At 30.2% G+C, this 26,892-nt stretch overlaps 3 protein-coding genes across 7 annotated transcripts; 2 read left to right on the forward strand and 1 right to left on the reverse strand.

The window, feature by feature from the left end:
• Positions 1–218: 218 nt before the first annotated feature.
• Positions 219–9,525, reverse strand: LOC111679976 (flocculation protein FLO11). Of its 4 annotated transcripts, XM_023441579.2 has the most exons (5): positions 9,343–9,525; positions 8,940–9,113; positions 4,304–6,673; positions 413–643; positions 220–348 (listed from the first exon to the last, which is right to left on the reverse strand). In XM_023441579.2, the coding sequence occupies exons 2-5, from the start codon at positions 9,105–9,107 to the stop codon at positions 220–222; spliced, it is 2,898 nt and encodes a 965-aa protein (XP_023297347.2). In that variant the 5' UTR covers positions 9,108–9,113; positions 9,343–9,525. The 4 variants fall into 4 exon arrangements, with proteins under 4 accessions (XP_046802657.1, XP_023297347.2, XP_046802656.1 ...); XM_046946701.1 differs by lacking the exon at positions 9,343–9,525 and having other exon boundaries at positions 219–348; positions 413–483; positions 8,940–9,283; XM_046946700.1 differs by lacking the exon at positions 9,343–9,525 and having other exon boundaries at positions 8,940–9,282.
• A 1,208-nt stretch (positions 9,526–10,733) lies between these two features.
• LOC111679957 (DNA replication ATP-dependent helicase/nuclease DNA2) lies at positions 10,734–14,722 on the forward strand. Of its 2 annotated transcripts, XM_046947202.1 has the most exons (4): positions 10,734–11,434; positions 11,497–12,624; positions 12,691–14,484; positions 14,707–14,722. In XM_046947202.1, the coding sequence occupies exons 1-3, from the start codon at positions 10,850–10,852 to the stop codon at positions 14,476–14,478; spliced, it is 3,501 nt and encodes a 1,166-aa protein (XP_046803158.1). In that variant the 5' UTR covers positions 10,734–10,849; the 3' UTR covers positions 14,479–14,484; positions 14,707–14,722. The 2 variants fall into 2 exon arrangements, with proteins under 2 accessions (XP_046803158.1, XP_023297333.2); XM_023441565.2 differs by lacking the exon at positions 14,707–14,722 and having other exon boundaries at positions 12,691–14,590.
• Positions 14,723–24,857: 10,135 nt separating this feature from the next.
• LOC124418995 (sodium/hydrogen exchanger 8-like) lies at positions 24,858–25,694 on the forward strand (the record flags this gene model as incomplete). The annotated part of the gene is made up of 1 exon (XM_046947051.1): positions 24,858–25,694. A coding segment is annotated over one exon (837 nt), but the record flags the coding sequence as incomplete, so codon positions are not given.
• Positions 25,695–26,892: the final 1,198 nt, after the last annotated feature.

Genomic DNA, 26,892 nt, shown 5'->3' on the forward strand with positions numbered 1-26,892 from the left:
CAGTTCTAGTTCAGTTCTAGTTCAGTTCTAGTTCAGTTCTAGTTCAGTTCTAGTTCAGTTCTAGTTCAGTTCTAGTTCAGTTCTAGGTTAGTTCTAGTTCAGTTCTATATCAGTTCTAGTTCAGTTCTAGTTCAGTTCTAGTTCAGTTCTAGTTCAATTCTAGTTCAGTTCTAGTTTAGTTCTAGATCAGTTCTAGATCAGTTCTAGTTCAGTTCTCCCTTACCTTCTTCTATTCATTGATAACAACTTGGTTTTAATACGTTTACGATCTCGAGCAATAATATCCATACGTTCCCTTACAGAAGTCTGAAAGAAAACCAAATGAAGTGTACGGCAGGCAGATGATAACTATAAAAGTAAAAAAAAGCAAGAAAATAAAACAAATTTAACAATTTAAATTTCAAAAACAAACCTGTTGTAAAAGCCTAGCTTTTAACTTAATATTGGCGGGAGTTTGTGATTCCTCGGGATTCTCCATAGTTTCTATGTGCAAATTTAAAACAAATATCAAAGTATCACGTATTGTTTGAACAATACGTTGAATTTGTTCAGTTTGAAAAAGACGACGTACTAGAAAACCACGAGCACAGGCATTTATTTTGGTGGCAGCAGCATGCAATATTAAAGAATTATCTGCTAAAGGCTAAATATGAATTTTATATAAAACATAATTCCAAAAAAATAAAGAGTTATTTTCATTCGTTTTAAATAGGTTTTAAAATTTTATTTAGTATATAAAAAAATATTAACAAATATTTTAGATTAGTAAATTTATTAATAATTTTAAAAGAAAATTAGTTGATTATATAATATGTTATATAATTTGTTATAAATTTTGAAGGGTGCTAAAATATTATGAGCATTTAAGGGTTTTTTTTACTTTATTTAGAAATTTTTAATAACTACTTTTTAGTTGGTGGTTTTTTTATATTTTTTAACAAGGCACATTTATAGATTAGTTGTTATTATTATTGTAAAAAAATTATATTGTTTTAATACTTGAGTGGGTAAAATATTTAAACTTGTTAAGGTGCACTTGAGCTTGGAATTTATTTTCTAAATTGCTCCAGTTGTAATTGGGAGTTTCTACAGTTAATTAAGTCTTGAGTTTTGTTTTTGCTACTTATTTTAAATTATTTTTAAATCCTTGGGTTAGTTTTACATTTTAGTAATGAAGCTTGTTAGAAACGATAGAAGAAAGGAAGAATATTAATCAAATTTCTTAGAAAGATTTACAGTTAAATTTATTAAAAAAAACGTAAACTTTGGAGTGGTAAATTCTCAATTCTACTTTTAAACATTTCTCTTCATAATTTCTGTATATTACTTTTTTTTCGAAAATTTATTTCATCTATAGAAAATTTTTTTTATTTAAAGCAAATTTTTTCTTTTGTAAGAACATTTCCGAAAATTTCTTTCTTCTACAGAAATTTTTTGAAAATGTCTTTTCTCTTTCAAAATTTTGAATATTTCTGTGTTCTATAGAATATTTTCGAAAACTTCCCTTCTTTATAGAAAATTTCCTCTTTAAAATTTTTAAAAATATCTCTAAAAATCTTTCTAAACAAAAAAATTTTGAAAATTTATCTTTTCTATAGAAAGATTACAAAATTTTCGAAAATTTATATTTTCTAGAGAAAATGTTCAAACATTACTTTCCTCTACAGAAAACATATACAAGAAATTTTAGATATTTTTTTCTTTTTTATGGAATGTTTTCGGAAATCCTCTTTTCTATAGAAAATTTTCGAAAATATTTTTCTTCTTTTGAAAATTTTGATTTTATATAGAAATTTTAGAAAATTTCTATTTATTGTAGAAATTTTTAAAAATTTTGTCTTTTTTATAGAAATTTTAAAAAATTTCTTTTTTATAGAAATTTTAAAAAATTTCTTTCTTTTAGAAATTTATAAAAATGTCTCTTTTTTATAGAAATTTAAAAAATTTATATTTTTTTATCTTTTTGTAGAAAATTGAAAAATTCTCTTTTTTATAGAAATTTGAAAATTCTCTCTTCTATATAAAATTTTCAAAAAATCCTGTTTTCTATAATTTTTTTTAAATACACTTTTTGTATAAAAAAAATTGTTTAAATTATTTTTTCATAGAAAATGTTAAAAATATTTTCTATTCTATAGAAAATTTTTGAAATTCTGAAAACTTTCTATAAAAATAAGAATTTTTATAGAAAGTTTTTAATTTTTTTCTCTCTTCTATATAAAATTTTCAAAAAATCCTATTTTCTATAGAAAATTTAAAAAAATGCACTTTGTTATAAAAAATGTTTAATTTTTTTTAATAGAAAATGTTTAAAGTATTCTCTCTGCTATAGAAATCTTTTGAAATTCCGAAAACTTTTAAAAAATTCTACGAATTATTATAGAAAGTTTCTCTTTTTTTAGAAAGTTTTTGAAAATATTGGTCTTCTATAGAAAATTTCTCTTTTATATACAAAATTATCGTAATAATATGTTGTTTTGATAGAAATTTTTAAAATATATATCTTCTTTAGAATATTTTTGAAAAAATTACTTTTTTATAAAAAAAACAAATTTTTTTTATACAAAAATTTCTCTTCTATAGAAAATTTCTAAAAAAAATTTTCTTTTCTTTAGAAAATTTCGGAAATATATGTCTTCTATAGAAAATTTCTCTTTCATATGGAAAATATATTTTTTATTATTGAAAATTTCTAAAAATTTATATTTTTGATAGAAATTTTTAAAATGTATCTCTTCTATAGAATATTTTAGAAAATTTTAAAAATTCACATTTATAAAGAAAATGTTTAAAATAAAATTTTTAAAAAATTTTATAAAAAGTTTTCTCTAATTTATCTTCTCTTTAGAAAATTTTCGAAAATATACTTTTTCTATAGAAAATTTCTGTTTTTTATTAAAAATTTTCCAAATAAATCTATTTTTTACAAAAAAAGTTTTAAAAAATTATATTTTTAATAGAAATTTTTAAAATATATATCTTCTATAAAATATTTTTAAAAAAATTAAATTTTTTTACAGAAAATTTTCGAAAAACAATTTTTTTTAGAAAATTTTCAAAAATATCTTTTTTTATAGAAAATTAAAAAAAATCACTTTTATATAAAAAATGTTTAAAATGTATCTCTTCTATAGAATATTTTTGAAAAATATTAACTTTTTTATAGAAAATTTAAAAATTTCACTTTTATAAAGAAAATATTTAAAAGAAAATTTCTAAAAAAATTATTCATTTTATAAAAAGTTTTCAAAATTTATCTTTTCTTTAGAAAATTTTCGAAAATATAAAATTTTTATAGAAAATTTCTGTTTTATATGAAAAATTTTCGAAATAAATCTATTTTTTATAAAAAAGTTTAAAAAAATAAATTTTTAAAAGAAATTTTTAAAATATATCTCTTCTATAGAATATTTTAAAAATAAATAAATTTTTTAAAGATAATTTTCAAAAAAAAATCATTTTTATAGAAAATTTAAAAAAGAATGACTTTTATATAGAAAATGTTTAAAATATATCACTTCTATAAAATATTTTTTTGAAAAAATTAACTTTTTTATAGAAAATTTAAAAATGTTGACTTTATACAGAAAATATTTAAAAGAAAATTTCTAAAAAAATACTCCTTTTAAAAAAAGTTTTCAAAATTTCTCATTTCTTTAGAAAATTTTTGAAAATATACTTCTTCTATAAAAAATTTCTGTTTTATATGGAAAATTTTCGAAAAAAATCTATTTTTTATAGAAAATTTTTAAAAAATATTATTGTTGCTACAAAATTTTAAAATATGTCTCTTCTATAGAATATTTTTGAAAAATTTACTTTTTTACAGAAATTTTTCGAAAAAAATAATTTTTTTTATAGAAAATTTTCCAAAAAAAATAGAAAATGTTTACAATATTATCTCATCTATAGAATTTTTTTTTTAAATTCCTCTTTTTATAAAAAAAAATTTTCAAAATTTCTCTTTTCTTTAGAAAATTTTCAAAAATATATACCTCTATAAAAAATTTCTGTTTTATGTGGAAAATTTTCGAAAAAAACCTATTTTTTATAGAAAATTTTTAAACTTTTTTTTATAGAAAATTAAGAAAAAAATCAGTTATCTATAGGAAATATTTCAAACATTCTTTCTGCTATAGAAAAGTTTTTGAAAATTCCCTCTTTTAAAGAAAAATTCTATTTTTATTCAGTTACGTTAAGTTATCCACTCCTTAGTCATTACGTTTCTCAATTAAATGCAAAACTTGAAAGTAATTTAACTACAATAAGCCTTATCCATTAATTAATAAAATTTAAAACTTACACGTCTATTACTATCATGATTTGTTAGAGCAGACTTTGGACTTCTGTTCGAATCATCTGGACGATGTCCCGAAGAATGCGTTGAACTACCGGTAGAACGTGATGTTAGATTATTTCGCTCACAGTCTACATCATTCATTTCTGTAAATAATCTGCGTCGTGATGATGATGATGTCGTAGTAACAGGATTATTTTGTATTATAGGTGTAGCACATAAAGTATCAGGAGAAGTTTGAGTTGAAAGCGTGGAAATATCCAAAGAAGTATTAGCATTTGAATGATCAATTGTATTTAGATAGGAATTATGCAAAGGAATGATTTGCGATGTTTGAGTATAATGAGAACCATATGATGAATGTTGGGAATTAGTAGTTAATGAATCATTTTTAGCCATAGATACATATGAACTATTATTACTAATTGAAGAAGGAGATGGCTGTTGTGTTTGTTGCTTAGCATAAGACTTGGCTTGTTTAAAGTCATATGAGGGAGTTGTAGGCTTTTTTGAACCGGTTTCCGATGAAAAACCTGTTAAATTCAATTGATTTTGTAATTGAAGAGAGAGTGCGGGTTGTTCTTGTCTTTTTATAGAAGAATTATAAGAATTATTGGGTGATTTTAATTGTGCTGATGCCATTTCTCGGTTAAGTTGTTCGATTAACATTTTCTGTTGCATTTCAAAGGATTGTTGCAATTTTCGGTGTTCTTCTTCCTGTTGCGCTAATAAACGCATAAATTTATCTTTTTGTAACTTATCCATTTGGTTAATGGAACCATTAGCATTTTGAGGAGTTCTAGCAGAGTTGGATGCTGTTGATGTCGTAGGAGTGGATGTCTGTGATGTAATTTTAGTTTTAGAACTTTTATTTTGAGCCAAATTATTTGAGGTGGAATTTGATTTACGCATTTGTGTAGTAGATGTCTTCGGTAATGTTTGTGTTAGGGATGTATGAGAAGTTTTTGCAATGTCATAGGGTGATCGTTTTGTTTTGTACAAATTATTAGTAGTATGCTGGGTTAGGGCGTTGGTATTATAGGGGGATATAGAGGCTACAGCAGCCTGTGCCAATTTACTTTGTGAGACTTTCTGTTGAGTCTTTAGTTTGGATGACTTAAGTTCCACTTTTTGCACTTTTTTGGCTTTCGATTCGACTGTATCCCGGTGGGCTCTTAAGGGTGATATTATGGGCTTCCTAGCTATAGAACGTGTTGTATTTAATGGAGATTTAACGGCAGTTTTGTTTTCAGTTATAGTTTTTTGCTGTTGCATATGATCGATAAGAGCTTTTGAAGGTCCCTCTAAGGTGAAAGATGATGAACGTACTAAATTATTTTCTGGTGAATTGTCTGAATCTTGAGCTAAACTTTGTGATCTTGATGAAGATGAACGATTGCTGTTGGTTAGTTTTATGGAAGGACTAGTAGCTGAACGACTCATAGTACCAGTTGTAGTTCCTAAACAAGCTTTCCGGCTCTTATATAATTTCTCCGGACTTGTGTGAGGACTATTGGTATCACTGCTGATGGCCTCAAATTGTTGAATTTTGGCGGATACATTTTTCACTGGAGTCAAGGGTTTTCTTTCAGCACTAACACCTCGTTCAGGTTTTGTATTAGATTTGCTAATTCTTCGTGTCGATCTTTTATCTGATTGTGTTATCATACTGCTAAAACTTTCATCTGAACTATAATCTTCTTGTAAAGAGATATTTGGTTTTTTGGAAATAATTAAAGACTCGCTACTGCCTGCAGCGCTTAAAGTCTCACACATATTTCTATTCACCGTTAAAGGTGTGGGGGGATTAAGACATATTGATGGTATTGCCGTCATTCCTTTACTATTTACTCCAGCCAATAGCAAATGACTGGGTTTTTTGGGTAGCTCATAGTTAACGTTAGTTTCCTTAACATTTTTCCTTTGATCTTCAAACAATTTTTTGTCCTTATCAGCTGGTACTTGTATTACTTCATTTGTAGAGTTATCATAGATTAATATTTCTGATTTTTGTAATTTTTGCAACTTTTCTTGATTATCATCTCGCTGAAAATTTGCTGTTGTATTGCATGCAGTATTTACAGTTTCTTTAGATGTTTCTTCTATGCCTCCTGTTTGTCGTTTTATAAGGTTTTGTAATAACATCATAGATTCTTTCGTTTCTTTAAGTTTACTTTCATAGTAATCTTGGGAACGTTGCGAAATGTTACCACCACCTGCATTATGAAGTGAGGATCGTGATGATTCACTTTTTATCTCATCATTTATAAGATTAATTTCTCCATTAGCTCGCTGTTTTCGTTCTCGTATGCGTTGTTCTATTTTTAAGGCTTTTTCTTTTAGCTTTTGCATTTGTCGTCTTTTTTCGGTTGTCATCTGGAAGATGAGAAATTTATTTTCATTATTTTAATTTCAATTAGATTATAAACTAAACTATAGTCCAGACTATAGACTAGACTATAATCAATAGATTAGATTATAATCAATTTCATTCAAGATTATAGACCAGAATAAGACTAAAACCTAAACTATAGTCCAGAATGTAGACTAAAGTGTAGATAATAGATAAACAAGGGTTAGATTTTAGCACAGATTATGGGGTATATTCTAGTATATACTTTAAAGAAGTTACAGACATGACTATATTCTATAAGGCTTTGACATAATCAAATCAGTCAAAAACATGTGCTTTCAAATCCAATTCCTACAATGATTAGGTTTTATAAGAACCTATGTAGACTGGACTATATCTTAAGCTATAAACAGACCATACTACAGACTAGACTACATTCCACATTATAGTCCAGACTATATTTCAAACCATAGGCTTTAGTCCAAACTATTGACTTTGCTAAAGATTAGTTTATACATTAAACTCTGGTCAAGACCACCTATTAAAATACACTCCTTATATTACAAACAATCGTAAAGAATGTAATCTAAATTACATACATTTTAAATATTCCTTTGTTAGGAAAATTTTTGGAATTGTCCCATTGTGTAATGTTTATATATACATATATGTATGTCCTTTATTTACAACTGCAATTAGTTTACATAACATTTAAAGCACTTGTAAACTATTCAAAGTGAACATAGGGCATTGACAAGCTCTCTCCATCTAACTCTATTGTTGGCCAATGTTTTTGCTTGGTTCCATGGTATTTGGGCTGCTTCTGGTTCTTGTTTAGTACTATGTATCCAGGTGTTTCTTCTTGGCCTCTTCTACGCTGCCCCTGGGGGTTCCAGTCTAGGACCAATCTAGCTATATCATCATGTGGTCGTCGTAAGATGTGGTCTAACCAGATCCATTTCCTTCTACGGATTTCCACTTCGATTGGACTATCGTTTGTCCGATGTAGCAGTACCTCATTTGAAATTCGATTTGGTCAGAAGATTTCCAGTAGTTGGCGTAGGCAGCGGTTAATAAAAACTTGGATCCTGATAGTAGTAGCCTGGGTCAAACTACAGGTTGTGCAATCATATAGTAAAATAGTTTTGACGCTACAGTTCAAGATTCGTAACTTCGTTTTACGCGAGATATTGTTGCATCTCCAAATTTTACCTAGCGTTAGAAAGGTACTTCTAGCCTTGTTGATGCGATCGCGTATATCCGTCTCCGAGCCCCCGTCTTTCGTTATCCTACTTCCGAGTTAGGTAAAGCTGTCGACGTCTTCAATGATCTGCCCGTCTATATTAAGCGGGTTTGCATTTGTCGTGCCTATTCTCATAAGCTTGGTCTTTCCAATGTTTATCTTCAGACCAACATTAGCGGAATTTTCCTTCAGGCGTTCCAGCTTGGATTTTATGTGTACAAAGCTGTGCGCAAAAAAAACAGATGTCGTCGGCATAGTCAATGTCGCCAAGGAAATCGTTGACGCTCCAGCGAATGCCATAAGGTGCCTGATTATTTGTTGTTTCCAAAGCGGAATCCAGCAGAATTAGGAAGAGGGTGGGCGATAGGATGCAACCTTGTTTCACACCTTTGTGGGTCCCAAAGGGAAGGCTTTCCCTTCCGTTAAAGCGAACTGTAATTTCAGCATCCATGTACAGCTCACTGATGAATGTGACAATTTTCGTGGATATACCCTTGTCTAGAAAAGCAGACCACATAGCGTCCCGAGAGACAGTGTCGAAAGCTCGCTCAAAATCTATGAATAGTAGATATAGGTGTGTGTTAAGCTCCATTGACTGTTCAATGATTATGCGCAAGGTGTTAATGTGGTCGGCACAAGATCGCCCTGGACGGAAACCAGGGAGAGATGCGTTGGAGTAGTAAACTTGCCATTACTTTGCTAATGGCATTTAGTAATGTTATTCCCCCCAGTTTTTGCAATGAGTGAGATCCCCTTTTTTTGGGATTGTTATCATTATCCCCTTTTTTATGTATAATGTTTATACATGATTCAATTTCTATAATATAAATATTTTCAATTAAACAATTATATTTCTAATAATACTAATCTCAAACAATTCTCTTCCACAGCTTTTAACTTAGGGTGTGTAGAAATCAACAAATAAACAAAAATCTCCTTCACGCTTGAATAAAAACTAATTCTAATTCCCATATGTACTTGTACAAGAATATCTTCATATTTGTATGTACATCATACATAGAACTATAGCTAATAAACATACTTACCAATGGCGGTAATATGGGTTCACCATCTATATGGAAAATTGATACATATTTACGTGGCGGTGGTAGAGGAGGTTCTCCAACATTTTCGAAATTTTCCATATTTATCAGGTCATCTACATAGAAATGTTGCTGTTGCAATTGTAGTTGTTGTTGTTGCAAGTTATGCATTAAAGCCTCCATGGGGTAATTCAAAAAAAAAAAAGATAAATTTGGCAAGAAAATAAATTAAAATATACTAGAAAATACACTTAAACACAATTCACAAATCAGTTTTTATATAATGTTAATAATTTATTAATAATTATATGTTTTTTTCGTTAATTTAATTAATAATGTATCTAAATGTTTCTTTTAGAGTTCTATTGCCAGTTATCGTTGGTTTGACATGTATATATTAACTTACTATTCCCGCATTCAATTTTATTTGTTTGTGTTCATTTTCCGGGTGAGTTGTTGTTGCTGTTGTGGGTTACTATGGTTACTCGAAAATATTATGATTTGTTTGTTAATTTATTTATTTATATTTGTATGCTGTTCTTATTTTGTTTATTTGGAGCGAAATTTTTGTTTGCGGTCACAAATTAGATTCAAATTTTTACGGTTCGGCGCAGTTCAAGTCGAATACATACAAGGTGGTGGCAGTTCCGCAACAACAATATTTTACATGTATTTTGTTTTTGCCTTTGGTTTACGTTAATGTCAAAAACCATAAGACCATCAAAATTGTTCTATTGCGGCAAGGTTATTTCCTTACTTGAATAATTCAAAATATAAACAAAGTTTTTCTCCGTTTAACGGAATTTTTTAAACATAAAAATGTAAACAATAACAAAATTTGACAGCTACATAAACCAGGTGAATGAAAATAAAAATTATCAAATGTTTGAATAACACCACCTTGTACTGCGGATCAGCTGTTTTGTTTAACAACAGGGTGTTGCTAAATAATTAATATTTGTCTTATGTCAGTGTTGGAAATTATAAAAAGAGGCATTTTATTTATATTAAATTTTATTTTTCATAATTTGGCAAAAGCTATGGCATTTATATGTTTTACATATATAAATTTTTAAATAAAATTTTAATTATTTATGTATAATGCATTGATATATTACAAAATTGTAATTTCTTCCAAAATCTTTAACAACAAACACATCTCTTTAGTTTATGACCCCTTGAAATTGTTTTTGTTGTAAATTCTATAGCTACTGAAATATCGGACAAACTAACTGTTTCCTCACTACATTTATCACCCATTAATAATAGATTTTTACGAAACTGCTTAACACCCTCATCGCTGTCTTGAGAACAAGATTTATTGGCAATTGCATTTAAAGCTTTTTGTACTGCGGCATTTTCACTGGAGGTTTCTGTAGAGGAAAAGTCTTCATGAAGTTCTTGTAGTGTTTCCAAAAAAATATCTTGAAAAGCGCACATTTTCAAAAAATAAAATACAAATTTAATTTAAAAATTATTAGTGCTATCATATAAATTGAATTTTGATTAAGTGTGCTTGCCAAACTTTCGGTACCACTAGTTTTTCTATATTTTGTAACAATTTGACACGAAAAAATCATAAAACAGTATTGGAATTAAAGGGATTTATTATTTTGTTTGCTTTTATGTATTTATTTTAAATATAAAGTTAAAAAATTGCCATAAAACGTTTAAAAATAGAAATTCCGTTATTTTTTGCCACTGCCCTCTTTTCTCTAGCTGGTAGCACTAAAGATAATACTCATATAACTATTGTGAATTATTATATTTTGTTGACATAAAAAGCTAAACAAAAAAATTGCGGGAATATCAAACACATTGTGAATAAATTTTTTAAAGTTAGAAACATTTTCACAAAACTATGTAATTTTTCTTAAATTTTTAAAATAAAACGCGAACAAATATAGTTTAAAATGAGCACTGCCAAAAGATTAATATCACCTTTCAAAGAACACAACGAAAGTGCGTCCAAAAAAATAAAAGTACAAATGTCTGAAGACTTAAAGACAGAAACAATCGATAAAAAATCCGCAGACAAGGAAGAAAATTATGATTTTCTCTTTGACCAGGAGGAGGATTTCGACTTATCTGCCTTTGAAACTGCAGAAAAGGAGGTGGTTAAAGAAAAATTGGATTTATCACAATGGAAAAGGTGTATAGTTAAAGAGGTGGAAAGGGATAAGAAAACTTTTGCTTTAGTATTAAAAGTAAGCGGTAAAAATGGGCGGGAAATGGATGATGCTGAACAAGAAGCTGAAGCCAAGTGTTATTTGCAAGGTCCTTGGTGTCATACTAGAATTTCAGTGGAAGATGTGGTATCTTTGCTAGCTGAATGGGATGACACTTTGCAGGCGTATAAAATTGATAAGGATCAAGGTTTCTGTGTTATAAATCCGGATACCTTAATTTCGGGCACCAGTGTGGTGGGCTCTTTGTTTTGTAGAAGAAAGGCGGTGCTGCAGGATCGTTTTAGAGGTATAGATGCTAATAACAAAGTGGTGAGTATTACAAACCAAAGCAGATGTAAATTAGAATTATTTACATTTCATATTAATTTTAGATGGTTATTGGTTCTTTGGTGCATGAACTTTTACAAATTGTTTTACAAAAAGACCTTAAGGAACTCAAAGATATAGAAAAAGTTGCTCACGACCTGCTCAACTCGCAGGAGACTGCCTTCATGTTATATGGCAGCCAATTAACTCGTGAAGATACTACCATGGAAGTTTTACAATTTGTACGCAGTATACATCAATTTATGCAACAGTATGTGGAAGAGAAATTGTCCTCAACATTTCCTTTACAAAAGGAAAGCTTTCAAGGTCGCATAACTGAGATACAAGACATAGAAGAAAATCTTTGGATACCACAGTTAGGTCTTAAGGGTAAAATAGATGTTTCTGTAAAAATACATCCCCGCCGTCAAAAGGGACAATTGGCGAATTTTGTTAAACAACAGGAAAAGGTAGTGCCTTTAGAATTGAAAACCGGTAGAGCTAGTTTTTCCATGGAACACAAAGGTCAACTAATACTCTATCAAATGATGTTAAGCGCCTTGGGCAAACCCACACAATCAGGACTTTTACTTTATTTAAGAGAAAACCTAATGCGAGAAATTTTAGGCTCTAGAAATGAACAGAGAGATTTAATAGGTTTACGCAATGATTTAAGCCATTATTTATCACATATACCCGACTTTGCCGCACTGCCCGCAGATTTATGTTTACCGGAAGAGAAATTTATACAACCCTTTGAATTGCCCGAACCTATATCACATCCCACTGCCTGTGCTCAATGTGCTTATGCCACTATATGCTGTTCATTTGCCAAAACCGATTCTTCTGTGCAACTTAAAGCCAGTCATCCTTTAAATAAAGTATCTTCGGAGAGCATTTCTCATTTAACTGTAAAAGATTATGAGTATTTTATGAAATGGTGTCATTTATTAATGATGGAAGAACAGGAGGCCAGAAAATCTAACTATCTAAGAGCACTTTGGTGTCAAACTCCCGAAAATCGCCAAGAAATGGGTAGAGCAATTTGTAATTTAAAAATTTCCCAACAACCGATTGAGAAGGAAGAATCCCGCTATAAACATCAATTTGTTCTGGAGGCAAACAATTTTAAATGTAGTGCAGACGATGGAAAGGTGGGGGAAGGTGATATTTTGGATTTAACTTTAAGTGGGGTAAGTAGCAAATTATTAAATTTGAAATGTTTTTTTCACCACACTTTTACTCATTTCCACTTTCAGTTCTCCGTTGGTGAATATGTCATAGTCTCAACACCTCAACGTTTAGCCATTGCAGCAGGCTTTGTACTTGACTTAAGCCCCAGTTCCATAACCGTTAGTTTAGAGCGTAATCTATTACAAAATTATAAACAACAAACATTTATCATTGATAAACATGATTCACATTCGGGAAATGTATTTAATTTTACCAATTTGGGTTTGCTACTAGACAACACTGAACGTTCCTCGCTACTAAGACAAATTATAATAGAAAAACAACCACCCAACTATCACAAAGTCTTGCCCAAGATAATAGCCACCGAAGGAGCAGAAATATTGAAGCAGCTTAATGTTGTACAAAGAGCCGCAGTATTAAAAGCCTTAACTACACAAAGTTTTATGTTGATAAAAGGTTTACCCGGTACGGGTAAAACTCAAACTCTGGTAGCCATTGTACGTCTCTTGCATTTAATGGGTAAATCTGTATTGATAACCTCCCACACTCACTCGGCTGTGGATAATCTTTTGTTGCGTTTGAAGGATCACCAACTGCCCTTCTTACGTTTGGGATCTTCGGCACGAGTTAATGCACAACTAAAGGAGCATAGTGAAACTATTTTAACGGCCAACTGTAAAACTGAAGCTGAACTATCAAAATTTTATGATTCTTATCGAATAGTGGGTGTCACTTGTTTGGGTTCTTCACATGCTATATTTTTACATCGCCGTTTTGATTTCTGTATAGTAGATGAAGCTACACAGGTTATGCAGCCCACAGTCTTAAGACCATTATTCTTTTCACAACGTTTTATACTAGTAGGAGATCCCGATCAATTACCGCCCTTAATACGTTCTCCTTTGGCGAGGCAAAAAGGAGCAGATGAGTCGTTATTTCAACGTTTGGATTGTAGTGAAGCCACCTCTGTTCTAACGCTACAATATCGTATGAATAAAACTATAACTAAATTGGCTAATGAATTGACATATCAAGGATCCTTGCAATGTGGTTCTACGGAAGTTAAGAGCGCTATCATGTACAAGCCCATTAACCCATCTTTCGTGACAGAAAAATGGTTGCAGCGTGCCTTACAAACTCATGTAGATCAATCAGTTTTTCTCTTAGACACTCAAGACTGTTCGGAAAGATCATATAATTTTGCCAAAACTAAACACAGTGCTACATGTTCACTCATAGAGACCACCTTCAACGAAGAACAATTGCCTGGGGAATCGTTAAACAAAACACCCACAAAAACTTCTAAACGTTTATCTAAATATACTAACTACTGTGAGGCAGCCTTAGTATTTCGTGTGGTAACTGCTCTCTTAAATTGTCAATACGATCCACAACGTATTGGTGTGGTAGCTCCTTATAGAGCTCAAGTGGAACTTTTAAAAAAGTTAGCTTTACAGCATCATGAATACTATGAAAAATCTTCTAAAGACAATCAAGCAAATCTTGATTTCTCCTCTGTGGAAGTAAATACTGTTGATCAGTATCAAGGTCGAGATAAAGATATTATTATTTACTCCTGTTCACGTACGGGTTCTTCAGGCAGTAAAACTTTAGAACGTAATCGTGATGCTGAGATTCTAGAAGATAAACGTCGTCTCACTGTAGCCATTACCCGTTCAAAACATAAACTTATTATAGTGGGTGATGCTGCCTGCATACAACAATATACACCTTTTCAAACTTTACTCCAGCATATACCTGGTTTTTGTAAATTAAAATTAGAAGATAATAAATTGGGTTTCCAGTGGTCGGCAGTAATGGAAGATTTATCTCGTGTGATTAATGCAACATGAGAAAAGGTTTGTTTTATTATATTTTTAAGGTTTTTACAAAATTTTATTTATTTGTGGATTTCAAATTAATTTATGATTTTTTATTATAAAATTATTTAATAAAATTATAATATTTTGCACTTTATTTCTTTTTCAATTATAGGTAAGCAAAAACAACTTATTTCAAAAATTCCATTTAATCAAGATTCAAGCAAAAGCCACTTATTTCAAAAAACCCATTTAATCAAGAGTCAAACTATAGGAATACTATTATTATGTAGGAATACTAACTAGCACATTTTTAAGAACTAACAACAAACTAAACAAATTACAAATCAAGATAATCAAGTCATTGTTTCAAGTGAGTATAATTTTTACAATATGTAATTGTAATCATAGCGGGAACAATATTTAAAACGCAATACCTTTTTATTTAGAAGCAGTATTTCAGAAATATTGACTTAGGTTTAATCTAAAAGAATTGATATATTATGAATCGTGCCATCATAAACATATCCAAATATATAAATGAGTCGAATCATTATAGCAAAATCTAGAATAATGATATTTTTAGGCTTCTTGTCATGAATGTATATCCCCTAACGAAGAACTTTTTGGAAACTTGAATATTTAGGGGTTATAAACGGGTTAATTCGTCTCCTATACTAAAAAAGACAAATTTAATACTTAATAGTCTACAGTCTAGTCTATAGTCTAGTCTTTAGCCTATAGTCTAGTCGATAGTCTGGTCTATATTCTAGTCTACAGTCAAGTCTATAGTCTAGACTATAGTATACTCTATATTTGAGTCTATATTCAAGTCTAGTCTATAGTGATTAATTATAGTCTATAGTCTGACCTAGTCTGTAGTCTAGTCTTTAATCTAGTTTATAATCTAGTTTGCAGTCTAGTTTATAGTCTAGTCTATAGCCTATTCTATTGTCTGGTCTATTGTCTAGTCTATTGTCTAGTCCATAGTCTAGTCTATTGTCTATTCTGTAGTCTAGTCTATAGTCTAGTATATAGTCTAGTTTATAGTCTAGTCTGTAGTCTAGCCTATAGTCTAGTCTATAGTTTAGTCTATAGTTTAGTCTATAGTCTAGTCTATAGTCTAGTCTATAGTCTAGTCTATAGTCTAGTCTATAGTCTAGTCTATAGACTAGACTATAGTCTAGTCTATAGTCTAGTCTATAGTCTAGTCTATAGTCTAGTCTATAGTCTAGTCTATAGTCTAGTCTATAGTCTAGTCTATAGTCTAGTCTATAGTCTAGTCTATAGTCTAGTCTATAGTCTAGTCTATAGTCTAGTCTATAGTCTAGTCTATAGTCTAGTCTATAGTCTAGTCTATAGTCTAGTCTATAGTCTAGTCTATAGTCTAGTCTATAGTCTAGTCTATAGTCTAGTCTATAGTCTAGTCTATAGTCTAGTCTATAGTCTAGTCTATAGTCTAGTCTATAGTCAGTCTATAGTCTAGTCTATAGTCTAGTCTATAGTCTAGTCTATAGTCTAGTCTATAGTCTAGTCTATAGTCTAGTCTATAGTCTAGTCTAGTCTATAGTCTAGTCTATAGTCTAGTCTATAGTCTAGTCTATAGTCTAGTCTATAGTCTAGTCTATAGTCTAGTCTATAGTCTAGTCTATAGTCTAGTCTATAGTCTAGTCTATAGTCTAGTCTATAGTCTAGTCTATAGTCTAGTCTATAGTCTAGTCTATAGTCTAGTCTATAGTCTAGTCTATAGTCTAGTCTATAGTCTAGTCTATAGTCTAGTCTATAGTCTAGTCTATAGTCTAGTCTATAGTCTGGTCTATAGTCTGGTCTATAGTCTAGTCTATAGTCTAGTCTATAGTCTAGTCTATAGTCTAATCTATAGTCTAGTCTATAGTCTAGTCTATAGTCTAGTCTATAGTCTAGTCTATAGTCTAGTCTATAGTCTAGTCTATAGTCTAGTCTATAGTCTAGTCTATAGTCTAGTCTATAGTCTAGTCTATAGTCTAGTCTATAGTCTAGTCTATAGTCTAGTCTATAGTCTAGTCTATAGTCTAGTCTATAGTCTAGTCTATAGTCTAGTCTATAGTCCAGTCTATAGTCGAGTCTATAGTCTAGTCTATAGTCCAGTCTATAGTCGAGTCTATAGTCTAGTCTATAGTCGAGTCTATAGTCGAGTCTATAGTCTAGTCTATAGTCTAGTCTATAGTCTAGTCTATAGTCTAGTCTATAGTCTAGTCTATAGTCTAGTCTATAGTCTAGTCTATAGTCTAGTCTATAGTCTAGTCTATAGTCTAGTCTATAGTCTAGTCTATAGTCTAGTCTATAGTCTAGTCTATAGTCTAGTCTATAGTCTAGTCTATAGTCTAGTCTATAGTCTAGTCTATAGTCTAGTCTATGGTCTAGTCTATAGTCTAGTCTATAGTCTAGTCTATAGTCTAGTCTATAGTATATTCTATAGTATAGTCTGTAGTCTAGTCTACAGTCTAGTCTACAGTCCAGTTTATAGTCTCGTCTACAGTCTAGTCTACAGTCTAGTCTACAGTCTGGTCTACAGTCTAGTCTACAGTCTAGTCTATAGTCTAGTCTATAGTCTAGTCTATAGTCTAGTCTATAGTCTAGTCTATAGTCTAGTCTATAGTCTAGTCTATAGTCTAGTCTATAGTCTAGTCCATAGTCTAGTCTATAGTCTAGTCTATAGTCTAGTCTTTAGTATAATCTATAGTCTAGTCTTTAGTATAATCTGTAGTCTAGTCTATAGTCTAGTCTATAGTCTAGTCTATAGTCTAGTCTATAGTCTAGTCTATAGTCTAGTCTATAGTCTAGTCTATAGTCTAGTCTATAGTCTAGTCTATAGTCTAGTCTATAGTCTAGTCTATAGTCTAGTCTATAGTCTAGTCTATAGTCTAGTCTATAGTCTAGTCTATAGTCTAGTCTATAGTCTAGTCTATAGTCTAGTCTATAGTCTAGTCTATAGTCTAGTCTATAGTCTAGTCTATAGTCTAGTCTTTAGTCTAGTCCATAGTCGAGTCTATAGTCTAGTCTATAGTCTAGTCTATAGTCTAGTCTATAGTCTAGTCTATAGTCTAGTCTATAGTCTAGTCTATAGTCTAGTCTATAGTCTAGTCTATAGTCTAGTCTTTAGTCTAGTCCATAGTCGAGTCTATAGTCTAGTCTATAGTCTAGTCTATAGTCTAGTCTAAAGTCTAGTCTATAGTATAGTCTGTAGTATAGTCTGTAGTCTAGTCTATAGTCTAGTCTACAGTCTAGTCTATAGTCTAGTCTATAGTATAGTCTTTAGTATAATCTGTAGTCTAGTCTATAGTCTAGTCTATAGTCTAGTCTATAGTCTAGTCTAAAGTCTAGTCTATAGTATAGTCTGTAGTATAGTCTGTAGTATAGTCTGTAGTATAGTCTGTAGTATAGTCTGTAGTATAGTCTGTAGTATAGTCTATAGTCTAGTCTATAGTCTAGTCTATAGTCTAGTCTATAGTCTAGTCTATAGTCTAGTCTATAGTCTAGTCTATAGTCTAGTCTATAGTCTAGTCTATAGTCTAGTCTATAGTCTAGTCTATAGTCTAGTCTATAGTCTAGTCTATAGTCTAGTCTATAGTGTAGTCTTTAGTCTAGTCCATAGTCGAGTCTATAGTCTAGTCTATAGTCTAGTCTATAGTCTAGTCTATAGTCTAGTCTATAGTCTAGTCTATAGTCTAGTCTATAGTCTAGTCTATAGTCTAGTCTATAGTCTAGTCTATAGTCTAGTCTATAGTCTAGTCTATAGTCTAGTCTATAGTCTAGTCTATAGTCTAGTCTATAGTCTAGTCTATAGTCTAGTCTATAGTCTAGTCTATAGTCTAGTCTATAGTCTAGTCTTTAGTCTAGTCCATAGTCGAGTCTATAGTCTAGTCTATAGTCTAGTCTATAGTCTAGTCTAAAGTCTAGTCTATAGTATAGTCTGTAGTATAGTCTGTAGTCTAGTCTATAGTCTAGTCTACAGTCTAGTCTATAGTCTAGTCTATAGTATAGTCTTTAGTATAATCTGTAGTCTAGTCTATAGTCTAGTCTATAGTCTAGTCTATAGTCTAGTCCATAGTCGAGTCTATAGTCTAGTCTATAGTCTAGTCTATAGTCTAGTCTATTGTCTAGTCTATAGTCTAGTCTATAGTATAGTCTGTAGCATAGTCTGTAGTCTAGTCTACAGTCTAGTCTGTAGTCTAGTCTACAGTCTAGTCTGTAGTCTAGTCTACAGTCTAGTCTATAGTCTAGTCTACAGTCTAGGCTACAGTCTAGTCTATAGTCTAGTCTATAGTCTAGTCTATAGTTTAGTCTATAGTCTAGTCTATAGTCTAGTCTATAGTCTACTCTATAGTCTAGTCTATAGTCTAATCTATAGACTAATCTATAGTCTAGTCTATAGTCTAGTCTATAGTCTAGTCTAGTCTATAGTCTAGTCTATAGTCTAGTCTATAGTCTAGTCTATAGTCTAGTCTATAGTCTAGTCTATAGTCTAGTCTATAGTCTAGTCTATAGTCTAGTCTATAGTCTAGTCTATAGTCTAGTCTATAGTCTAGTCTATAGTCTAGTCTATAGTCTAGTCTATAGTCTTGTCTATAGTCTAGTCTATAGTCTAGTCTATAGTCTAGCCTATATTCTAGTCTATAGTCTAGTCTATAGTCTTGTCTATAGTCTTGTCTATAGTCTTGTCTATAGTCTAGTCTATAGTCTAGTCTATAGTCTAGTCTATAGTCTAATCTATAGTCTAATCTATAGTCTAGTCTATAGTCTAGTCTTTAGTCTAGTCTATAGTCTAGTCTATAGTCTAGTCTATAGTCTAGTCTAGTCTATAGTCTAGTCTAGTCTATATTCTAGTCTATAGTCTAGTCTATAGTCTAGTCTATAGTCTTGTATATAGTCTTGTCTATAGTCTAGTCTATAGTCTAGTCTATAGTCTAGTCTATAGTCTAATCTATAGTCTAGTCTATAGTCTAGTCTATAGTCTAGTCTATGGTTTAGTCTATAGTCTAGTCTATAGTCTAGTCTATAGTCTACTCTATAGTCTAGTCTATAGTCTAATCTATAGACTAATCTATAGTCTAGTCTATAGTCTAGTCTATAGTCTAGTCTATAGTCTAGTCTATAGTCTAGTCTATAGTCTAGTCTATAGTCTAGTCTATAGTCTAGTCTATAGTCTAGTCTATAGTCTAGTCTATAGTCTAGTCTATAGTCTAGTCTATAGTCTAGTCTATAGTCTAGTCTATAGTCTAGTCTATAGTCTAGTCTATAGTCTAGTCTATAGTCTAGTCTATAGTCTAGTCTATAGTCTAGTCTATAGTCTAGTCTATAGTCTAGTCTATAGTCTAGTCTATAGTCTAGTCTATAGTCTAGTCTATAGTCTAGTCTATAGTCTAGTCTATAGTCTAGCCTATATTCTAGTCTATAGTCTAGTCTATAGTCTTGTCTATAGTCTTGTCTATAGTCTAGTCTATAGTCTAGTCTATAGTCTAATCTATAGTCTAATCTATAGTCTAGTCTATAGTCTAGTCTATAGTCTAGTCTATAGTCTAGTCTATAGTCTAGTCTATAGTCTAGTCTATAGTCTAGTCTAGTCTATATTCTAGTCTACAGTCTAGTCTATAGTCTAGTCTATAGTCTTGTATATAGTCTTGTCTATAGTCTTGTCTATAGTCAAGTCTATAGTCTAGTCTAATCTATAGTCTAGTCTATAGTCTAGTCTATAATCTAGTCTAGTCTATAGTCTAGTCTATAATCTAGTCTAGTCTATAGTCTAGTCTATAATCTAGTCTATAGTCTAGTCTATCGTCTACTTTATAGTCTAGTATTGTTTTATAAGAAAAAAAATTTCGAAAGATTCTTGTCGTCCGATGATACCAGAAGTTTGGGACTTTAACTCGCTAAAACTCCCACGTTTTCCAAGAGCCCCAATTCCAAGGATGCTGTTTTGAAATTCGGTTTCCTTACGATCAAGTGTACCATAAAGTAAAAATAAGGTTCTCCTTAATTATTATAAACAAAAAACTTTTTTTCTAATTGACAAACACTTGACATTTAAACAATCGTTTTTAATGAACTCATCTTCAAAATATTGACGCAAATAAGTCGCGACATTTCAATCTAAAGATGAAAAACAACACAAGCATAATCCTAGTAAACTGACAAAGTTTATCTAATCATAGATTTATATACAATCTCTAAACTTTGCAGTTGATTGAACGGCATTTAATATAATACTTTTTTTTTAATTTTTTACGCATTATGGGGATTCGCAATGACATAAATACTATTTACAAGCATTAAAACCGATTTAGCATTGCTATATATATGTATGTTCATACAACCAGGTGTCAATTGTTGCAATAGACCTGGTGCATGACAACAAAATATAACTGTAACCCGTAATCAATATTTAAAAATTCAATAGCATTTAATAATAAACCAAAAAAAAATCAAAACGCAAATGTATTTTTAGTTAGTGAAAGTGATCATACCAGTCAGTTGTCATTCATGGATTCATGCAATCCTCCCGTTTCGTCTTTTTGTTTATTTTATAACAATAATTGTGAACGACAACGATTCTTCTCTTCACCCCATCATAGCTATATGTATATGACATACAAACTTATAAAATAAATACTACAATTATTTTTACGAATCAAAAGAAGTCCAAAGTAGATTTGAACGACTTTTTAATTTTGTTATTTGAAGAGTAAACTGTATTTGATTGACAAAAACAGTAAAAAAAATACTCGTACATCTGTTTGTTTAACCCAACAAACAAAGATTTTTAAGTATAGAAATACATATGATACTATTTCTGTAGCAAAATATAGACTCTTTATACCCTACACCACTATAGTGGGGAGGGTATTATGCGTTTGTGCTGAAGTTTGTAACACCCAAAAATATTGGTCCTAGACCCACCTTAAAGTATACCAATCGCCTCAGAATCACTTTCTGAGTCGATTTAGCTATGTCCGTCTGTCCGTCCGTCCGTCTGTCTGTGTGTCCATGTAAACCTTGTGCGCACGCTACAGGTCGCAATTTTCAAGATAATTTAATAAAATTTGGCACATACTTTTTTTTGGTTCAGGGACGAACGCTATTGAAATTGGTTGAAATCGGTCCATTATTTCTCCTAGCCCCCATACAACCGTACCACCGAATCGGGCATTTAGGCTCATAATTACGTTAAATGTATTATAATGTCAATAAAAATCAACAAAAAATAGTTTTATAGAACAATAGATGACAATACTAATTTTTACAGTGATCGGGCCTCATTTGACCCTAGCTCCCATACAAACTCCCCTTCAGATAATGACTTGTAGGTCAAAATTAACTTATAATTACTAATAAAACGATTAAAATCTACATAAATGACTTTAAAGTAGACATTAATTCATCTACCAAAATTTATAAGGATAGGCCCATATTTACCTCTTCTCCCCTATGAGCCCTCTTGCAGAAAATCTCTTTTTTTTGTCAACAATAAGTAAAAATATTCCACAATAAAACAAATTAAATGCTTTATTAAAAAAAAATCCACAATTTTAACATACAGACTGGTGTAGGGTATCATATGGTCGGCAATGTCGGACTATAAATTCATACTTGTTTTCTATAGAAGAAGTGTATCCAATAGAGAATATTTTTTTAGAAGTGTATAAAACTGAACTAGAACAGAACTGGACCGGAATTAGAACCGAACTAGAATATAATTAGAACAGAACTAAAACCGAACTAGAATAGAATTAGAACAGAACTAGAACCGAACTAGAATAGAATTAGAACAGAACTAGAACAGAATTAGATCAGAACTAGATCAGAACTAGAACAGAACTAAAACAGAACTAGAACAGAACTAGAACAGAACTAGAACTGAACTAGAACAGAACTAGAACAGAACTAGAACAGAACTAGAACAGAACTAGAACAGAACTAGAACAGAACTAGAACAGAACTAGAACAGAACTAGAACAGAACTAGAACAGAACTAGAACAGAACTAGAACAGAACTAGAACAGAACTAGAACAGAACTAGAACAGAACTAGAACACAACTAGAACACAATAAGAACAGAACTAGAACAGAACTAGAACAGAACTAGAACAGAACTAGAACAAAACTAGAACAGAACTAGAACAGAACTAAAACAGAACTAGAACAGCACTAGAACTAGATCAGAACTAGAACGGAAGATACAGAGATATTTTCTATAGAAAGCTGTCACCATTAAAACGACGATTTATCTATAGAAAAGTGTCTCTTTTTCGAGAAATATTTTTACAGAAATGTTTTGTTTGCTGGTCAGTATCTAACAATAATTTTCTACTTTATGTCACTGGAGTTTGTTATAGTTGTAACAAGCAGTTGTACTCCAAGTAGTGATAGTTGTCTTCATTGTTAATTTCTTCTTGTTTTTGTACATCTTGTAGGTCCAGAGACATGTATTTTATTACACACTTTACAATTGTAAATGATTACGATGTTATTGGGTAATAATAACGATGACAAACAAAAAAACTTTTAAAATTATAACAACGTATAGTATCACGATTTACAGGAAGTATTATAATTTCTTTATTAATTCGATGCAATTCAATAAACAAAGTTCCAATAACCTAAAAATGTCGGTATGCTACCAGAAAAGATATTAAATAACGTTACGCACATATGTATCAATTTGAAGGAAATGTATATAAAAACAGAATAACACAATGTAGAGTATAATTTAAAAACTAAAGGGAATTCCACGAACTTACCTAAAGATTATTCCACAAAAGCATAATAAATACAATTTGGTTAATTTAAGAATATAGGATTGATTTAATCAGTTTTATTCGATCACATATGTTAAGATAGAGAGATTATAGATGAAAGCATTCATAAGAACTGATTGGGCTTTGGCTCTACTTTTCCTATTATTTCTTCTAATTATTAAAATTTTTGCTCTTCTTATAATTGCAATAACTTTTACTCAAGATTTGTGTTATTTAAATTTGCAATATATTTAAATGATTGATTGTTGTTGTACGGCATTAACTTAGTTTAATGAAGTTGTATTGGATATATAAGAAAATAATTTAATATCAATAAAATCAATTAACCTAAATAAATTTTAATACCCATTGAAAATTTGGCAACAATTAAATGTGAAGGCAAATAAAATTAAAAGTAAAAATAAATACATTCATTACTTACCTACAACCGCTTACGAGGGCGGTTTTCCAAGTTGCATGTTATAAAAAACAAAAAGTGAAATTAGAACTGAACTAGAACTGAACTAGAACTGAACTAGAACTGAACTAGAACTGAACTAGAACTGAACTAGAACTGAACTAGAACTGAACTAGAACTGAACTAGTCAATAAACAAAAATTTATCGAAAATTTTAAATAAAAAAAGAATTTTTCAAAAATTCTCTATTATAAAAGAATTAATCCAAAATTTTCTGAAAAAGAAAAAAATTGTTATCAAATGTTCTCTATAAAAAGAGAAATTATCAAAAATTCTACAAAGAGAAAATTTATCAAAAATTCTCTAAAAAATTGCCAGAATTTTTAACAAAAAAAATTTGTTGCTAAATAAATGAGAATTTATCAAAAATTCTCTATAAAATGAGAATTTATCGAAAATTCTCTATGAAATAAGAATTCATCAAAAATTTTCTATGAAATGAGAATTATTGAAAATTCTCTATGAAATGAGATTTATTTGAAAATTCTCTATGAAATGAGAATTATTTGAAAATTCTCTATGAAATGAGAATTATTTGAAAATTCTCTATAAAAAGGGAATTTATCGAAAATTCTCTATAAAATGAGAATTTATCGAAAATTCTCTATAAAAAGAAAATTTATCGAAAATTCTCTATAAAAAGAGAATTCATCGAAAATTCTCCATAAAAAAGAGAATTTATCGAAAATTCTCCATAAAAAGAGAATTTATCGAAAATTCTCTATAAAAAGAGAATTTATCGAAAATTTTCTATAAAAAGAGAATTTATCGAAAATTCTCTATAAAAAGGGAATTTAACGAAAATTCTCTATAAAAAGAGAATTTAACGAAAATTCTCTATAAAAAGAGAATTTATCGAAAATTCTCTATAAAAAGAGAATTTATCGAAAATTCTCTATAAAAAGAAAATTTATCGAAAATTCTCTATAAAAAGAGAATTTATCGAAAATTATCTATAAAAAGAGAATTTATTGAAAATTCTCTATAAAAAGAGAATTTATCGAAAATTCTTTATAAAAAGAGAATTCATTGAAAATTCTCTATAAAAATAGGAATTAATTGAAAATTATTTAAAAAAAGATAATTTTTCATAAACTCCATATAAAAAAAGATTTAAAAAAATTTATTGATAATTTTCTATAAAATCTAATATTATTTATTTTTCTTACAGCCTCAACTTTTCGGAATCTTTTGCTTTTGGCTCTCTAATTTCCGCTGTCGATCCAGTTGCAACAGTAGCGATTTTTCATGCTCTCGATGTTGATCCCATACTTAATATGTTGGTATTTGGTGAGAGTATATTAAACGATGCCATATCTATTGTTTTAACCACCACCATTACCCAATCGGCCAATAGTCCAGCCTATGCAAAAATGTCTACAGGTGAGGCTATTTTCTCAGCGTTGAAAACATTTTGTGAAATGTTTTTTGCTTCGGCCGGTATAGGTGTAGTATTTGCTTTGATCTCGGCTTTATTGTTGAAACATATAGATTTAAGAAAACATCCATCATTGGAATTTGCCATAATGTTAATGTTTACCTATGCTCCGTATGTATTAGCTGAGGGTATACATTTGAGCGGTATAATGGCTATTCTATTTTGTGGCATTGTTATGTCACACTATACACATTTTAATTTGTCCACAATAACACAAATAACCATGCAACAAACAATGCGTACTTTAGCTTTTATAGCAGAAACTTGCGTCTTTGCCTATTTGGGTTTGGCCATATTCTCTTTTAAACATCAAGTGGAATTATCTTTTGTAATATGGTCCATTGTATTGTGTCTTATTGGCAGAGCTTGTAATATCTTTCCTTTGGCCTATTTGGTGAATAAATTTCGTGAACATAAAATTACCAATAAAATGCAATTTATTATGTGGTTTTCTGGTCTACGCGGTGCCATTTCATATGCCTTGTCTTTGCATTTAGATTTATCTAGTGATGAAACTAGACATGTTATTATAACCACAACTTTGATGTCTATAGTCTAGTCTATAGTCTAGTCTATAGTCTAGTCTATAGTCTAGTCTATAGTCTAGTCTATAGTCTAGTCTATAGTCTAGTCTATAGTCTAGCCTATAGACTAATCTATAGTCTAGTCTATGATATACTCTATAGTCTAGTCTATAGTCTAGTCTATAGTCTAGTCTATAGTCTAGTCTATAGTCTAGTCTATAGTCTATTGTCTAGTCTATAGTCTAGTCTATGTTCTAGTCTATAGTCTAGACTAGTCTATAGTCTAGACTAGTGTATAGTCTAGACTAATCTATAGTCTAGACTAGTCTCTAGTCTAGACTAGTCTATAGTCTAGACTAGTCTATAGTATAGACTAGTCTTTAGTATAGACTAGTCTTTAGTATAGACTAGTCTATATTCTAGACTAGTCTATAGTCTAGACTAGTCTATAGTCTAGACTAGTCTATAGTCTAGACTAGTCTAAAGTCTAGTATATAGTCTAGTCTATATTGTTGCCTATAGTATAGTCAATAGTTTGGGCCGTGGTTTAGTCTAGTCGATAGTTTAATCTATTGTTTAGTATATACAAGCAACCAGAGAAAACTTACAATGCTATCAAAACCTCTAAAACTATGTTAACTGTTCCCTTAACCATAAATCTTATTAACTGTAACGGGGTTTCAAGAGATAAATTTAATAATTTTACAAGGTCATTTGATTAAAACAAAACCGGTGGAAGAAAAAAAATTTAATAATATTAAAAGAAAGTTAATGTGTCAATTAATATCTAGATAAAGAAAAACAAATTATAAATCAAAAAACAAAAACAAGATTGAATGCATTTGTTTATAAAATTAAAAAATTAAAAAACTATTACTACAATCAAATGGAATTTATATTAACAAACATAAAAAAATTTGAAACAAGTAAAAATAGTGATAAAATGTTAAAACCAGTTTTTTTTGAAATAAGAGGAAAGAAAAACAAAGATATAAAACACTAATACGCCATGTAAGTCAAATGAATGAACGTATGCAGACTTACACACATACAGCGTATACGTTATGCCCTTTGGCATTCAATGCGTTTATTATTACTCATTCACTCGCATGCTTTACACAAACACACCCATTTGTTGTTTAATTACACAAACACTTACTTGTAAGAGTTTTTTATTGGTATTATAATTTGATTTTACAATTTTTACATCATTTCCTATAATTTGCATTAATA

The sequence above is a fragment of the Lucilia cuprina genome, chromosome 3, assembly GCF_022045245.1.
Source record: "Lucilia cuprina isolate Lc7/37 chromosome 3, ASM2204524v1, whole genome shotgun sequence".
Classification (NCBI taxonomy): Eukaryota; Metazoa; Arthropoda; class Insecta; order Diptera; family Calliphoridae; genus Lucilia; species Lucilia cuprina.

Coding starts and splice junctions, on each gene's coding strand:
- LOC111679976 (XM_046946700.1), bottom strand. CDS start 9,119: ATGGAGGCTTTAATGCATAACTTGCAACAACAACAACTACAATTGCAA. Junction 6,674..8,939: donor AACCCATATTACCGCCATTG/GTAAGTATGTTT, acceptor CTCATCTTCCAG/ATGACAACCGAAAAAAGACG. Junction 349..412: donor AAGCTAGGCTTTTACAACAG/GTTTGTTTTTGA, acceptor TTACTTTTATAG/TTATCATCTGCCTGCCGTAC.
- LOC111679957 (XM_046947202.1), top strand. CDS start 10,850: ATGAGCACTGCCAAAAGATTAATATCACCTTTCAAAGAACACAACGAA. Junction 11,435..11,496: donor TAGATGCTAATAACAAAGTG/GTGAGTATTACA, acceptor TATTAATTTTAG/ATGGTTATTGGTTCTTTGGT. Junction 12,625..12,690: donor TGGATTTAACTTTAAGTGGG/GTAAGTAGCAAA, acceptor TTCCACTTTCAG/TTCTCCGTTGGTGAATATGT.